We start from the raw sequence: 15,119 nt of genomic DNA, 5'->3' as shown, positions 1-15,119 counted from the left end.
TAGTATAGTAATGTAATGTATAGTGTCATCAAACTCCTGCCAGCTGTGTTATGTATCCATGATGTGGAATGTGCCAAGATGAATATTTGAAGATGTTGATGTGATAAATGCCACTTCAGGAACAATGAGTAGTATTGAAATGGTGCCAAAACTAAAAGTAATAACAAAATGTGTATTTTAGACTAAGCTGCATCATATATTGATTTTAACTATACTTTTTTTTCCCTTTCATCATCCTCTGGAAATTTTCAGTTTAAGAGTCGATACAATACATTAGTTTTGGTGATATTGGATCATTTTCTTTGTGATACTAGTTTAAGACAGAAGTAAACTCATCCTGATTTACTTCTTTGTTATTGCCATATTTTGTTTGGGGATTTTTTATTGTAGTAACTGAATGCTGATGTGCCATTCTTATTGTGATTATTAAAGGAATATGATACTTTTTTATACTAAGTAAGTAAATAAAAGTAAAACAGAAGACCACCAATTCTGACTGTTTTTGACAGGCACAGAAAAAATTAGTGAATAGGTTTTTTTCAGGGGTTAACTGATGAACTTTAATTTTTTTTTCTTGTCAACTGTCTCTCAGTACTTGATTGCTTTTTTCCTCCATTTTCAGTATCTAGTGATGGACTACTATGTTGGTGGTGACTTGTTGACACTTCTCAGTAAGTTTGAAGACAAGCTTCCTGAAGATATGGCTAGATTCTACATTGGTGAAATGGTGCTTGCTATACATTCCATACATGAGCTGCATTATGTGCACAGGTAAAATACCTTCTCATTTGGCAAAAAAATGCATCTGCAGTTATATGAAGTTAATCCTAAATTTACTGCTATGTGTACAAATGCACAAAGTAGCCAAAGGCAAACTACTGTAGATACATGTTTATTTTATGCTGTATAATACCTGTATAAGCTACTTTATTTTAAATATCAAGTTTTGATGGATTGATATCAGAAGCAGTGACATTTATCTGACTAACTTTTTAAAGTCTGTTCTATTTTTAATTAGGACTCTTGACTTACTCTCAATTCACTTAATAAATATTTGTCTACCTTTGTCCAAGCAACCTAGAAGTTTGAAGTGGTTTGAGATGGTTTGAACTTTCTAGAGGTGTTTAGACATTCTGCAAAATATATGCACAGTAAGCTCATGATAACATCAGTGCATCTACTTACCTTCATTCTGGGACAGGCTTTGTAATTGGTGGGCATGTGCTGGTCTAATTGTTTTTGCACACAAGATGTGTATTCCGAATCAGTGGCTACCATCAAGTAAACTTAGGTTGTGGTTGGTAGTAGCTGTACAGGTAAAGTTTAAAAAGCATAGGAATTCTCAACTATAATGCTTTGAACTCTTCTGCTTGCACTTTGATTGCTGTTTTAAAATTTGAAAAGTTATTTTGAAAATTGGAAAAGGTACTCTCTAAAACTCCTGTGAGTAAATGTGGACAGTATTTAGGGATTTAAAAATGTTACAGACTTAGAGGAGTTGACCACAGGCACCATTGCACCAATTTCCAAGGAAGGTGGCCTAGCTTACTGGGCAGCTACATCTTTTCCCAGGGCTGAATGAAGGTCTGTTGTGGCAATAGGAGTGTGTGGCCAAAACACGTGCTTTGAACAGGACACATGCCAATGCCCAAGAAATTACTGCTTGGCAACTGGAATGGATTTGGAGGAAGCATGATTGCTCTGGAGAGGGTTTCAAGGACCCTTTTAGGGCTTATACGACCTTGTTAGCTGTAGATAGGAGACAGTGGAGCTCAGAGAGGAGGCATTAAGCCTTTCTGAACAGCAGTACTGGTCCCTGAGGCAAGTGGGAGCTGCATGCCAAGCAGAAGATTGGCTCATGCTGCAAGTACCACTGTGAGCAGTGTTCTTTAAAAAACAAACAAACAAACAAATTAGTGTATAGTTGTATATTAGTTTTCATAGTCCCCTGCAACTACTGAGCTTGATTTGTGGTTGTGGAACGTTGACAATATCTGGAACTGAAATGTATGGAATAAGTTTAACAATGAAGAATTACTAATTAACTTATTGGGGATGCATAGTGGTATAGTCCAATTTTCTCAGCACATATTTTTGTGTATTATCACAAGTAAATATGCATTTCAATTTATATAGACAGGCATAGATTAGCATTTATTATTTTGTATTAATACTGCTAATGAGCAGCAGTATTAGTGACATTTCTGTAATTAATTTCAGAGCGTTAGCCCTTGGTTAGAAAAGGTTAATTCAAGTTGATGTTGGAAAAACGTATCAAGTTGGCAGGATTTTTATACATACAAAGGCCCTTTGTTAAATTTTTCATGGTTTTTCTTGCAAACATCAAGTGTGAAACTGGAATTCAGCACCTTAAAAATCAGCCATTGTCAGCTTCCATATCTGTGTAGCAAGGTGTATTAGAGCACCTTATTTTTGTTTACTCCTAGTAATTCTAGTTTCCTTCTCAAAGATTAAACTGAAGGTGTTGTACAGTTCTTAAGCTTTTCAACACATGTGGTGGCATTTGGAATTTCACATTTGAAAAGAAATGCAGATTTTATGGTGCAACAAAAGAGGTGGGTTTAAGGTTGGTCAGGGAAAGGGAGTCATAAATAGAACCATAAAAAGAGTTTACATCAGTGGATAAATTTCTATGTCTAAATTTCTAAAAATTCGATGTTATTTTGATGCAAGATTAATCTTTACAAGCAGAGCTAATACTGCATGTTTAAATCTTTTTCACTTCTGTCTGTTACAACAGGGACATAAAGCCTGATAATGTTCTTTTGGACATGAACGGCCACATACGACTGGCAGACTTTGGGTCCTGTCTGAAAATGAGTGAAGATGGCACAGTATGTATGAAGCAAAATTTATTTGGGTCACTGATAGTGGGACCTTCTAAGTGAGTTGCTGGTTTTAAAGAGATTAGACATCATCAGTGTGCATCAGGGATGTGGTAGATTGTGAAGTTTCTGGCACGCTAAAAATTGAGGGTACAGTATAACTCAACATACTTAAATGTATTTTTAAAATCTTTGCTTGTTTTATAGGCTGCTAGCATTTTAATTTATGCTTTGCTATGTTTGTTTGGTTTTCACGTTTTCTTCTAATGACTATTTGAGTTCAAGGGGGAAGGATGAGTGACTTGCTACACCAGTTAGGCACACACATGTGGAGTCACCATCCCTGTAGGTATCAAAAAGATGCGTAGATGTGGCACTCAGGAACACGATTTAGGTGGACATGGCGGTGCTCAATTAACAGCTGGACATAATGATCTTAAGGGTCTTTTCCAAACTAAATGATTATCTTGATTCTGCAGTTAACAAGCAGTTTGTTTTATATGCCTTGGACAAATAGAACAGCAACACGATGTTAATTGGCCATCTTGTGCAGCAGATTGAATTTATCTCTAAAAGCTGAATTGCTTGTGACAGGTTTTGTTGGTTTTGCCTTGTTTAGGGTACTTCCAGGGGTTCCAGTCCTGCCAAAGTATGGCATGCAGCATGGTTCACTGGTTTTGGCACAAACTCACATCTTGTTGATGTTCTCTAGTCATAAAACGCCTGTCAAAGATTTACCATAAAAAATGCAAAACGAAGGAACCATTAGAATTGAGAACATATTCCTAGAGATTAGTCTGGCCTGATGGTCAGGGCTTCCATACTAGTTGTGGACAGAGTAATTTCTCCACCTCATTCCTGTAGTACTTCCAGCTGCACATTGGGGAATAAACATTTGACTGATTTCTGACATCATAAAACTTACCCAGGAAATTTGTTCTGTGATCTTCAGATGTAACTGTAAAATTCAGGGGTAGGACCTGATCTCCCTACTTACTCATTTTTCATTTCAATTTCTGGGCAGCAAATTGAAGTTTTAAAGTATAAACAGACACAAAGGCAAAATATATTTTGTCCTTCTGCTTTCACAATATCTGTGATTATTTAGCATTTCTACTGTGCTCAGAATAAAACATATCAACTGATTTTATGTAGCAGTAGAATAGAACTTAATCATTGCGGTCTTTGTAACTTTCTTAATATTTTATTTGTTATGTTGCTGTGAATTTATGAATCTCTTCCTTCTCCAGAATCATGAATCAACAGAATCATTTCTGTTTGTCAGAAGTACTGGTGTTTGAGTAAAACAGTTGCTGAGAGAAACTAGAAACTTATGAGAATTATGTTTGGTTTATTTTTAATTAAAAGGTACAGTCATCAGTAGCTGTGGGTACTCCTGACTACATCTCCCCTGAGATCTTGCAAGCAATGGAAGATGGAATGGGGAAATACGGGCCTGAGTGTGACTGGTGGTCACTGGGTGTCTGCATGTATGAAATGCTGTATGGTGAAACACCTTTCTATGCAGAGTCACTAGTGGAAACCTATGGGAAGATTATGAATCATGAAGTAAGAGCTGTATTAAGTCTCTTGTGTTCTGAGTTTGTTTACAGAGTAACTTAGCACTTAAAGATATTGAAGTGATGGTAGTTGTTTGCTTTTTCACAGTGTTTTAGGTTCATGTTGTCTAGGTTTGTTGGTTCAGTTTTTAGGAATGTTTGCTTTCTCTGAACTGCAGAAATTTAATTCTTTGATAAATTGAAATGTTTCTCTAAATGCTGATTTTCTTGTTGGAAAATTTAAGAAATCATCACAAAATCAAAATTAAGATCTACTTCTGTTTTTTCAGTCTTGAGTAATTTCAGTTCTTCCAATTCTTAGATCTTATGTTTGTTTATGATAATAGAAATATTTTCTAAATGTAGATTATATTTTGGTAAGAAATATAGGTATTTAAGCTATATATTAGAAAAATAGAATTTTAAATATGACAATATAAAGAATTGCTAATATTGTGGGGTTTTAAGAGTTGAAATTAATTTAATCTTGAGGAGTACATCTCCAGGAGATCAGTGGACCTCTGACTAAGAATACCAGTCTGTCTTTATTGTATGATCTACAATATGTTGTAGTGCGTAAAACTCCCGTTATATTTTAAAAAAAGTTTGCTTTTCCTAACGGTTATTTTAATCCCAGATCAAACAGATCTGTTTTAAAGAAATTGAAAAATGATTTCTTGTACTTGAAATCCAATTTAAGACAAAAAGTCTGTCATTGAATGTATTGAACTGTGCTCTGTCACTGCTCACTTTAACTAGAACAATATCTGACTATCCATTTCCGGTTTTGTTGATGTAATTTAGTGAGGTTTTTTGAAACTACAGTTGAAAGTTTTGGAATTAATTCCTTCTCTAAAAATTTCTCTTGTTTGTTTTGTTTTCTAGGAACGATTTCAGTTTCCATCCCATGTTACAGATGTATCTGAAGAAGCAAAAGATCTTATTCAGCGACTTATCTGCAGCCGGGAACATAGACTGGGACAGAATGGAATAGAGGATTTTAAATCTCATGCATTTTTTGAAGGACTTAATTGGGATAACATCCGAAACCTAGAAGCACCTTACATTCCAGAAGTTAGCAGTCCTTCTGACACCTCAAACTTTGATGTTGATGATGATGTACTAAGAAATCCAGTGAGTTTTTGTTTTTAGATATTACTATGGAAGTACACGTCCTTGCTGCATTGTAAGGTAGTAGTGACAACTTACTTCAAAATAAATAAAGAGATGAAAAATAGGTCACTGAAAATGTGAAAAATTCAAGTTTTTCATCTCTTTGGCATTTTGTGTTATCAGAAATCATGAACTGCTTTTTTAAGTGATAGCATTTGCAAGACTGCATTACTGTTACATGGTCAAAGTTAAAATGTATTTAAGTAGGAAAAAAGCCCCTTAGTTGCCCTTTCAGTTTGCAGGGAGCCAGTATTTGGATTTATGCCTTTTCAAAGGTAAAAGAAAAATCTGTCTTTAGAAATACACATGTATTCTCTGTGTAGCTTGCAAGCACAGTTTTTTCACTTGGTGACAGGACTCATCCTGCTACTTCTGCACTGACTTAAGAAGCAGGAGGTTGGTTTTTGAAGCAGGGAGCATTGGTGTTGCACTCCTTTCTGTTGTCTTGTAGTTTACAAATGGGTCAGGAAGAGTAGAGAGCTTTTGTAGTAATTTGTTCACCAGCTTGTATTCCAAGAAATGAAGAGCTTTTGGCACGTTTTTTGATTACATGTGTGACAGTAACTAGACTAACAGCATGCATTTTGGTGGCAGGTCCCTTTTAATTAGTAACTTGATATTTTGGGTGTCCTTTTACTGGCTGCATTGTGCTTTGAACTTGTTGAAATGCTGCCCTTTCTAGTGCCAGTTCAAGAGGCTCTGAAATTCAAGTCATTCTACTAGCAGCCTAATCTGAAATAAAGCTTGTCCAGGGGCAGTGGGGCATAACTGCCAATTGTCAGTTGGTGTATTAAGAAAAATCTTTCTATTAGCTGTCTCTCTTTTAGCTGTTGAGGCTCAATGAAATGCCTCTCACTCTGTATGGGTTCTCTCTTGGGTTTTCATGCACATTGTTTTCGTGCAGGAAGTGGTGCCACCAAGTTCTCATACAGGCTTTTCTGGATTGCATTTACCATTCGTTGGGTTTACATACACAACTGACAGGTAAGCAGAGGATATGTTTTATAAAGGAAAACTTGTTTTCCAAATGCAGCTAGTTCCTGGGAATTCTTTTTGTAAACACACAGAAAGTTTGATGTCCATAGGTTTGACCTGTGATCAAACTTTTATTCCTTGTTTTTTTTTTTTTTTTCAACTATCTGAACACATTTTGATCCTATTTGCCGAGATTAAATACAATGCTTTTGTGTTTGATGTTTTATCTCTCTGAAATGAAAGAAAGTTAAGGGACTAGATGTGTCAATTGCAGTTCCTACATTGAGAGGCTGACAGCAAGTCTTGTCCACACTGGACATCTGCCAGGAACTGTTCAGGATCATCTCACTGCTCCACTGTCCTGCTGGTAGACCAAATTAACATAGAGGGTTCTGAGCACGGACAAAGTGGCTCACTTTGCATATCTTTGAAGTACCCTCCATCTGACTCCAGAGGTCTCTCAAACATGCACTTTTCAACATGCATACTCTGATCTTAGGGTATTCTGGCCTGTGTGTTCCTCCATTATTTGCCATGCTTTAAACTAAATTTTGGGCTTGTCCCTCAGCTATTTCATTGCAGGTACACTTCCCTGCTTCCATTTCTGCCAGGTACCTGTAACCTTTGGCAATGGAGAGTTAACATTTTCAATCATTTAGGCAGTTTGTGAAGTGAAGGTATGTCTGCATCATTGAAGTCCTGCATGCAGGTATCTTAATTTTACAGCAGCATGCACAGTAGCTAGGGAATACAGAATGAGACAATGAGAATTGTCTTTACAGCAACAATAACTGCACTAATTGTGCATGTAAATGTAAGGTGCATAGTTGGTGCAATCTCAGCATATAGACTGCTGTATTTATTAAAATATCCTTATTTACGTATTTCTTTCCAGCTCTTTATCTGATAGAGGCACTTTAAAGAGTGTGCTGCAGTCTGACACTGTAACCAAAGATACGGATGTACAGCGAGACTTAAAGAACACTTCACAAATAGAAGGCTATGAAAAGAAAATACGGAAATTAGAGCAAGAAAAGCAGGATTTGAACAGAAAACTGCAAGGTTAGTGGTTTGTATTTCTTTGGGTTCTTAGTTCTGCTCATTGGAATATATTTTATTGAAAATATTTTCCTTTCTTTTTGGGTTTTAAGAATCTACACAGACAGTGCAGAACCTCCAAGGTCCAGTGTGTGTTACAGCAAACACAAGCCGTGATAAGGAGATTAAAAAATTAAATGAAGAAGTTGAACGGTTGAAGAACAAATTAACAGGTAAACCTCTGGCATGGTAATTATAGTAATGCAATTTATTTTGCAATAAGTAGAATTAATGTTCTTGATGTATTTAGAAAATAGAGGGTTTTTAAACCCTTGTTCAATATGAAGAGGCATTTCAGTTTTTTCTAGATGAGTGCTTAACTTGTTCTTCTACTTGCTTAGCTTGATAGCACATACTAGCATGGGAAGTCCAGAGTGTGATGAATTATGTGGATGGATTTAGTTAAATACTTTATGTATTTGTCTCCCTAAAAATATCAGAAGATCCTGTTCTCTTACTCCTCCATTTGGAGAGCTGTATTGTGTTGGAGAGGTTTTACTTGGAGGCAGGTGTAAGAGACAGAAGTCTGGTTGCTCTTTAGTAACATAAAGGACTAGATGGGGGGATGTGTAATAGTAGTTCACATTTAAATATTTCTGAGCTTCTGCTCCCTTCTGTGTTTGGTGATGCATTAATTAGGAAACACTGAGCATTGCAGAAAAACAAATACTGGCATCTGTCCTGAGGGAAGACTGATTCATGCATATCACTGAAAATCTGTTGCTTGACAATGCTATTAGTTTATCCATGCAAACCTCCTGTTAGTACCTGTTTTTTAACTGGGAATCAGTGATAAACAAAGTGGTTGTTTCAAATCCTAATGACTTGGCTGAGAGTCTTATAGAGGCCTGCATAGTGTGAGTTCAGAAGCTGAGTTGCTGATGCTGATTTTTTAGAATATTTTTTTCTCATTTCGTTTGACAATATACTCTTTTTGTAGGTGTATGCACTGCAAAAATCAGCTCCACTCTCCTACATAGATTATCCTTCCAAAAAAGCTATTCTTGGTATTCTGAAATTAGGTTTGAATCACAACTTAGGTTAAGGTTCTACTTCTGCATTCAGATTTATCTACAAATAAAGATTTATTCTTTCAGGTTTATCTAGTTCTTCAACCAGTGATGTCCTGTTAAATACAAATTCTGTGTCTTGATTTAAAAAAAAGTAGCATCGGTTCATGTAGGGTAGGAAGTCATTTGTTCTGAAGTGAGGAAAGGAATAATACTTGAAGCATTACAGCAGTGCTTGGGATCCTGAATACTTAGGTCTGTTTTCCTGTTCTGCCACAGATAATCAGTGAAACTTGAGTGAGACAATTATTCCCAGTGAAATTTCTTTCTTACTTACTTGTTTAATAGAAGTAGTAGTTTAAATGGAATACAGTATGGAAGTTCATTTCCTTAGAATTGGTGAGACTGAGGAGGATTATACAAGGGTGGCTATGTTGGGTTTTTTTTGTACCTAAAACCAATATTTTCAAATTAAATTTGTTTATTGGTGTTTGAAAGTAAAGTGAGAACAAGCTGCCAGGAGTATGAGCAGTCAGTTCTCCAGGTTACCTTGTGCAGGATGGTATTTCTTTCCCAAACTATTCCTTAGTTCTTACCTAGAAAATAAATAGTCCTTCTCTGTCTTGCTGGATGCACTAATGACTGTTGCCTTTTCGTCGCGTAATGAGAACTCTTTAGGAAACACATTTGGAAATTGAACATTTCAAGTTTATTTTACTATTTTTTAGGGCTAGAGGTTCGTTCCTCAAAAACAAAACAAAGCCATTCCTAAGGTTTTTTCACTTAGAGATCACAGTCTTTGGGGCTGAGAAAAATAAAGTTATTTTGAGGTATCAATGTCCTAAAATTACTTTAAACAGTCTAAAAATGGTGAATAGAAGAATAGGAAAGAAGTTGGTTTTCCAAGCAAAATTATGCCAGTTTGCACGAGTAATGCAGCTTTTGGTTTATTGGTGTTAATTTTTAATTAATATTAAGGTTACCTTTAATATGTATTAATCTACAGATATAAGTAAACTGGAAGCACAGCTTGCGGATGCAGTGGCTTTTCGACAAGAACATGAAGACTCCATACACAAGTTAAAAGGACTAGAAAAGCAGTGCAGAGTACTGAGGCAGGAAAAGGAGGACCTTCATAAGGTATTGATCCAAAGATAGGTACTTTTAAAAATGGTCATGTAAAGTAGTTCTAGAACAGTTATGTTGTGATTGCAGTTTTAGCGTTTTAAATGCTGCTTTTTAAAACTATTCAGAGATGTTAGGGAACCTGTTCAGCAGTACAAAAGCTTTCCAAAGTATCACGCTTTCTTTTTTGGAAGTTGATGGGCTTCTTATTTCAAATGTGAGCTGCTAGATGAAACAAACACCTAAAGAATGGTTTTATTTAAACTATTTAATTATTCTTAACTTTCAGTAGATGTCTGAGGGCAATCAAGAGAGACTTCAGAGCCTTGGGATGACTTGTTAAGGAATCAGGAACACAAGTACTGTTCTCCTCCATTCTTCCAGTTTCAGGGAATGATGAGGAAGGAAACAGACCTAGCAGATACCTGGCTGGTGTCCCTGGCAGAATTATGGTTTTTTTGACCATGGGTCAGTTTACATGACACCAGGCCTTCTGGTGACATTTGGGGTGCACCTCGCTATTTAAGGAAAAAGGATCTTTGCACAGAAGTTAACAGGGCTCATTGAAAGAGCCCATTTACTATTTTTTATACCAAAAGGTTAATTTTTGCTTTAGGCTGATGATGACTTTTTGATAGTAATTGAGTTTATTTGCTGCTGTGTAAATTAGTGCTTTGTGTGCTTCGTAAAACTTAGCAGTATTTTCAGTTTTAAGTCAGCAACATATTTTGTGGTAAAGTAAATAGGGATTTGCATGTACCTACCACTTTCAATGATAGTAGAAAAAGCTACTTGTATTGGAATAACTAATTTTGCAAAAGTCTACCAGCCATATAAGTAAGCCATGGACCATAATTTCTGGGCTGTTTGTACACTAGAATTTCAGTCTCTCTCAGTCTGTTAACCACCACTAAGGGGTTATTTGCCAGAGTGTTTGAGTAGCAGAGAAAACATATCTGCTGCTTCTGGTCTGAACACATGCTTTTTGGGAATTTAATCTTCCTGCAATGCTCCTACTAATGGCAAAAATATTTAGAATCCCTTGTACAATATGCATTTATTTTGTTGTGTCATTCTGCTCTTTTTCTTCCCCCCCCCCGCAAATGATTTTACATCAAACATTCCATTTGTATTTTAATCCTGTTGATTTTTGTTAACTACTTTCTGTAAAGGAAATAGTGTTTATACTTTCAGTTAAAATACTAAGAGCTTTACAATTTGTTTTAAGGAATCGTCCTCAGTTTTCTGAAAAATCTCACATTTGCTGCAGCCCCTCAGTGTTGGTACAATGTATTTGATGTTTCTCCTTAATTTGCTGTCTGCAAAAGCATTGCTTTAAACAAGGTTATAAATGTGCAGGTATATGGTGGTAATCTAAAATCAAGTCTTTCAAAAGTGAGGTGGCCTTGTGTAGTCACATTTATAAGAAAGGCTTCTGGGATACCATAGGTAGCTTTGGAGCTGCCACACTGGAAGCAGAGTAATGGCTGTCTTTTTATGTTGCTGCAGTTGCTTAGTTAAACAATTGCGTAAAATAAGATTTAGAAATCTTTAGAAGTTACATGAGGTGGTCAAAACAAGCTTCTGTAGGTCCAGTTTTCATTCTTCTTGGAAAGAATATATGGAGTTCAAATTACTCTTTCTTATTATATTTTTTTTAAACCAGCAACTTGTAGAAGCCTCAGAGAGATTAAAAATGCAGTCCAAAGAGCTGAGGGATGCCCACCAACAAAGGAAGCTGGCTGTGCAGGAGTTCTCTGAGCTTAGTGAGAGGATGGGAGACCTGCGCTCCCAAAAGCAGAAGCTGTCCCGGCAACTTCGCGACAAAGAGGAAGAGTTGGAAGTGAGCATGCAGAAAATCGATGTTCTGCGACAGGACGTCCGTAAATCGGAGAAGATAAGAAAAGAGGTAGCTTGATAAAATAGCTAGCACTTGTGTTTCAGCTGCTGCTTACCCAGTGCCTCATATGTTATCGTACTGAAAAATTGGGAGTGTCTTCTGGGGACTTCTGTGGGTTTTTATATTTGCACTCAGACTGATTTCGTTCTGAAAAGTTTATTTGTTCTGGTGTTTTGGTTCTTGTAGAGTCTTGACTCACAGGCAGCTTGAAACCTGTAAAGCTCAGTGTCTTTATGTGCTCTGAGGCTGGAGTATTCTGACTTCATTTTTTTTTTTTTAACTGAATGTTTCTCTTCAACTGAAGGTGGGATTAGTGATACAAAACTAAATACATGGTTTTCCTTCCTCTGTGGTTAAGCCATTGTAAGAGTATCTGTAATATCTTTAAGCAAGTTAATTTCCTATTAGTATTCTAGGCAATTTATAGTTTTGCATGAGATGAAGTGGATAGCCAGAAGAGGGCATAAGAAAAAAATTACTGTGGTTAACCTGGAGTGTTTTCATCAGTGAAAAATCATCATGTTTTTTGTATTCTGTAGGTGAAGTGTAGAAGAGAAATTCAAGAGCTCTATAAGCATTGCTAAAAAATTTACGGCAAATTGAAGGGTAGTCTTTGAAAATGTAGTAGATGATGAAGTTTCTAAGGCTTTTATCCATAAACAAGATGTGATAGTTAACTGGGAATTGATGAACCGCTTTGGCATCTCATCTCTAGAGCAGAGTACAGCAGGGATTCAAATGTTGCTAATGCAGTTAAATATTTTCATGCGGAACTTTAAAAATCTCCTGTCTTTGTTCTTAAAAATTCCTCTCCCTTTCTTAACAGTTGTATCAATCTTCTATTCAGAACACAGTCTAGAAGTGCATTATTTTGTACCACAGTTCTAAGTATAATCCTTTTAAAAACAACTTTGCTAGTTCAATTTCTGAACACAGAAAAACAAATCTTACTCTTCCTGTCAGAGTTTGAAACTATGCTGTTATTGCTTGAATTCCAGCAGTTCCCTTAGTTTCCACTAAATCTAAATTGTCTTTCTGATAAACTTTCTGAAGTCAATAAATGGATGATCAAGCAGATTTTGTTCCAATAATTGCAAAGTAAAAATATTCAGTGTTCAAATTTAAAGTGTTTTGCAGTAATTTGGTTCAAAGGTTGTTATTTTTAAGCTGCCTTACTTAGATAGTGAGGCATGGAGCTGACCTGTAAATGTGGGAGACTTTCTTCTTTCTCAGCTGCAATGTCTTCCTAGTGCCATTTCCTTCTCTTTGCTGTAATAGAAGCTGTGCAGTTATGCATGAATGGGCTTGATGTAGTTCACATCAGTACAGAGTCATAAAATAATAGTTCTCTGCATGTGACAGATGAATGCCGGAATCACTGAAGGCAAAACAATTATCATGACATTCTGACATGGTCGTTATACTGGTGTAGCTTAAAATAGAAATAAGTAAAACCTCCTACTAGGCCGTATGGAGGAAAGGAAATTATAGTGTTATCAGATAGTGTTATCTTGTGTTGAAATGACCTAAATGACTCATTACAGCTGGAAGCCCAACTTGAAGAAGTTGTAGCAGAAGCATCAAAAGAACGCAAGCTCCGTGAGCACAGCGAGGTTTTCTCCAAACAACTGGAAAATGAACTGGAAGCTCTAAAGGTTACATGGCTTTAGACAAATATTTACTCGTGGCCCAGAAGCGGCAATAGTTTGGCTTACTCAACTGTTGATACCAGTGGGAGACTTAAAAACTACAACATGACTAGAAACCTGACCTACCCGTCCAGATTTATTTGCCTTTTTTGCTTGAAAGCCTTAAATTGCCAGATACTAATGTCGTGGAAATGCTCAGTTTATATAATTTCTAAGCAGCTACTAAACCAGTGTGATCCAAATCTGTTACCTCTGCAAGCCAATTCAACCCCTTATTCAGGTCATGTAAGCAGAGCAGTCACTTCTAATGCTTAATAATCCCTTTAAAAAGGACAGGCACCTTTTAAATCACCTGGTGCCCAAATAAAAAAATTTCCGAAGTGCCACCAGTTGAACGATTTCAACTTCTAAGAATATTTGCAAAATATAAAGATCGTAGCTTCTCCCTGATGATTTGTCCTCTTGTTCTGCAGTTAAAGCAGGGAGGCCGGGCAGCTGGTGCCACACTGGAACATCAGCAGGAGCTTTCCAAAGTTAAGTCTGAGCTGGAAAAGAAAATCTTATTTTATGAAGAGGAGTTGGTCCGACGAGAAGCATCACATGTTTTGGAAGTAAAAAATGTGAAAAAGGAAGTACATGATTCAGAGAGCCATCAGCTTGCACTCCAGAAAGAGATCATGATATTAAAGGATAAATTAGAGAAAACAAAGCGAGAGAGGTAAGCTTTTGGGCATGCTTCCCTCACCATGGATTTCTTTTTGTTGTGTGTATGTACCCATTGCATGGGTGCCTATGTAGGCTGGTATTTCACCCTAACTTTATTCATTTTTGAAAGTCCCAGTCTACAGATTCAGAAATGTGACAGTATAAGTGTTTCTATTTCTTGTCCTTCTCCTTAGGCACAGTGAAATGGAGGAAGCAGTCGGAACAATGAAGGAGAAATATGAGCGTGAAAGATCTATGCTCTTGGAAGATAACAAAAAACTAACAACAGAAAATGAGAGGGTAATTATTTCAGGACATATTCTTACTTCATTAGTCTATGATGTTGAAATAGTCTACTCACTGATCAGAACAGGATCTGTGAATGTTCAGGCACTATCTGAATTTTTAAAATGTCATTTTTGCCATATAAGTATTAGAAATTTGGCTACATAGTAGCATCTTGGTACTCTGCTCTTTGGGGGATTGATTCCCACAATTAAGAGGACACCACCCTTTGATTCTTCATGAAGGCTTCAAAGAGAGAGAATTATTGACATGTATTGCCTGCCTTCCTGGTGGCTTACAGTTAAACCTTATTCCTCTCTGACCTCTGTGCTTGCTTTTTTGCTTTCCTTTGTTTTAGGTTACTTTGTGTGAACAGATAGTTCCACAAAAACGAAGCCCATCCAGATAGCCCAGGGTGGCCTTGTTTGTTCAGGTTCTAAAGGTGTGTAGGCATACACATATATAAAAAGTCTGAAACTGACCTAAATCACAAGTGAAACTAATGTGTTGTTTCAGCTCTGCTCCTTCGTGGACAAACTAACAGCACAGAACAGACAGCTGGAAGATGAGCTTCAAGATCTAGCAGCAAAGAAGGAGTCTGTTGCTCATTGGGAAGCTCAGATTGCAGAAATCATTCAGTGGTATGTGCTGGTTAGAGATCCAGATATGGCTGCTTTCTACTTCTGAAAAACTGATTGCCTTTTTTTTTTTTTTTTAACATGTAGTTGGGCCTTCTCTGAGTCTGAGATCAGCAAAAGCATGGTATTTCTGAATGTTGATTTTGTTAAAATTGC

At 36.6% G+C, this 15,119-nt stretch overlaps 1 protein-coding gene across 5 annotated transcripts in view; it reads left to right on the top strand.

The window, feature by feature from the left end:
* CDC42BPB (CDC42 binding protein kinase beta) overlaps nucleotides 1-15,119 on the top strand; it is an 88,284-nt gene that overhangs the window by 47,720 nt on the left and 25,445 nt on the right. For all 5 annotated transcript variants that reach the window (XM_062495650.1, XM_062495649.1, XM_062495648.1 and 2 more), the window contains exons 5-17: nucleotides 623-771; nucleotides 2,762-2,855; nucleotides 4,215-4,415; nucleotides 5,291-5,539; nucleotides 6,483-6,562; nucleotides 7,449-7,615; nucleotides 7,705-7,824; nucleotides 9,668-9,801; nucleotides 11,453-11,695; nucleotides 13,231-13,341; nucleotides 13,809-14,053; nucleotides 14,235-14,340; nucleotides 14,842-14,966. In XM_062495650.1, coding sequence (XP_062351634.1) covers nucleotides 623-771; nucleotides 2,762-2,855; nucleotides 4,215-4,415; nucleotides 5,291-5,539; nucleotides 6,483-6,562; nucleotides 7,449-7,615; nucleotides 7,705-7,824; nucleotides 9,668-9,801; nucleotides 11,453-11,695; nucleotides 13,231-13,341; nucleotides 13,809-14,053; nucleotides 14,235-14,340; nucleotides 14,842-14,966 — 2,024 coding nt within the window. The remainder of the gene's footprint in view (nucleotides 1-622; nucleotides 772-2,761; nucleotides 2,856-4,214; nucleotides 4,416-5,290; nucleotides 5,540-6,482; nucleotides 6,563-7,448; nucleotides 7,616-7,704; nucleotides 7,825-9,667; nucleotides 9,802-11,452; nucleotides 11,696-13,230; nucleotides 13,342-13,808; nucleotides 14,054-14,234; nucleotides 14,341-14,841; nucleotides 14,967-15,119) is intronic.

The sequence above is a fragment of the Cinclus cinclus genome, chromosome 6 (assembly GCF_963662255.1).
Source record: "Cinclus cinclus chromosome 6, bCinCin1.1, whole genome shotgun sequence".
Lineage (NCBI taxonomy): Eukaryota > Metazoa > Chordata > Aves > Passeriformes > Cinclidae > Cinclus > Cinclus cinclus.
This window is presented reverse-complemented; position numbering and strand designations above follow the sequence as displayed.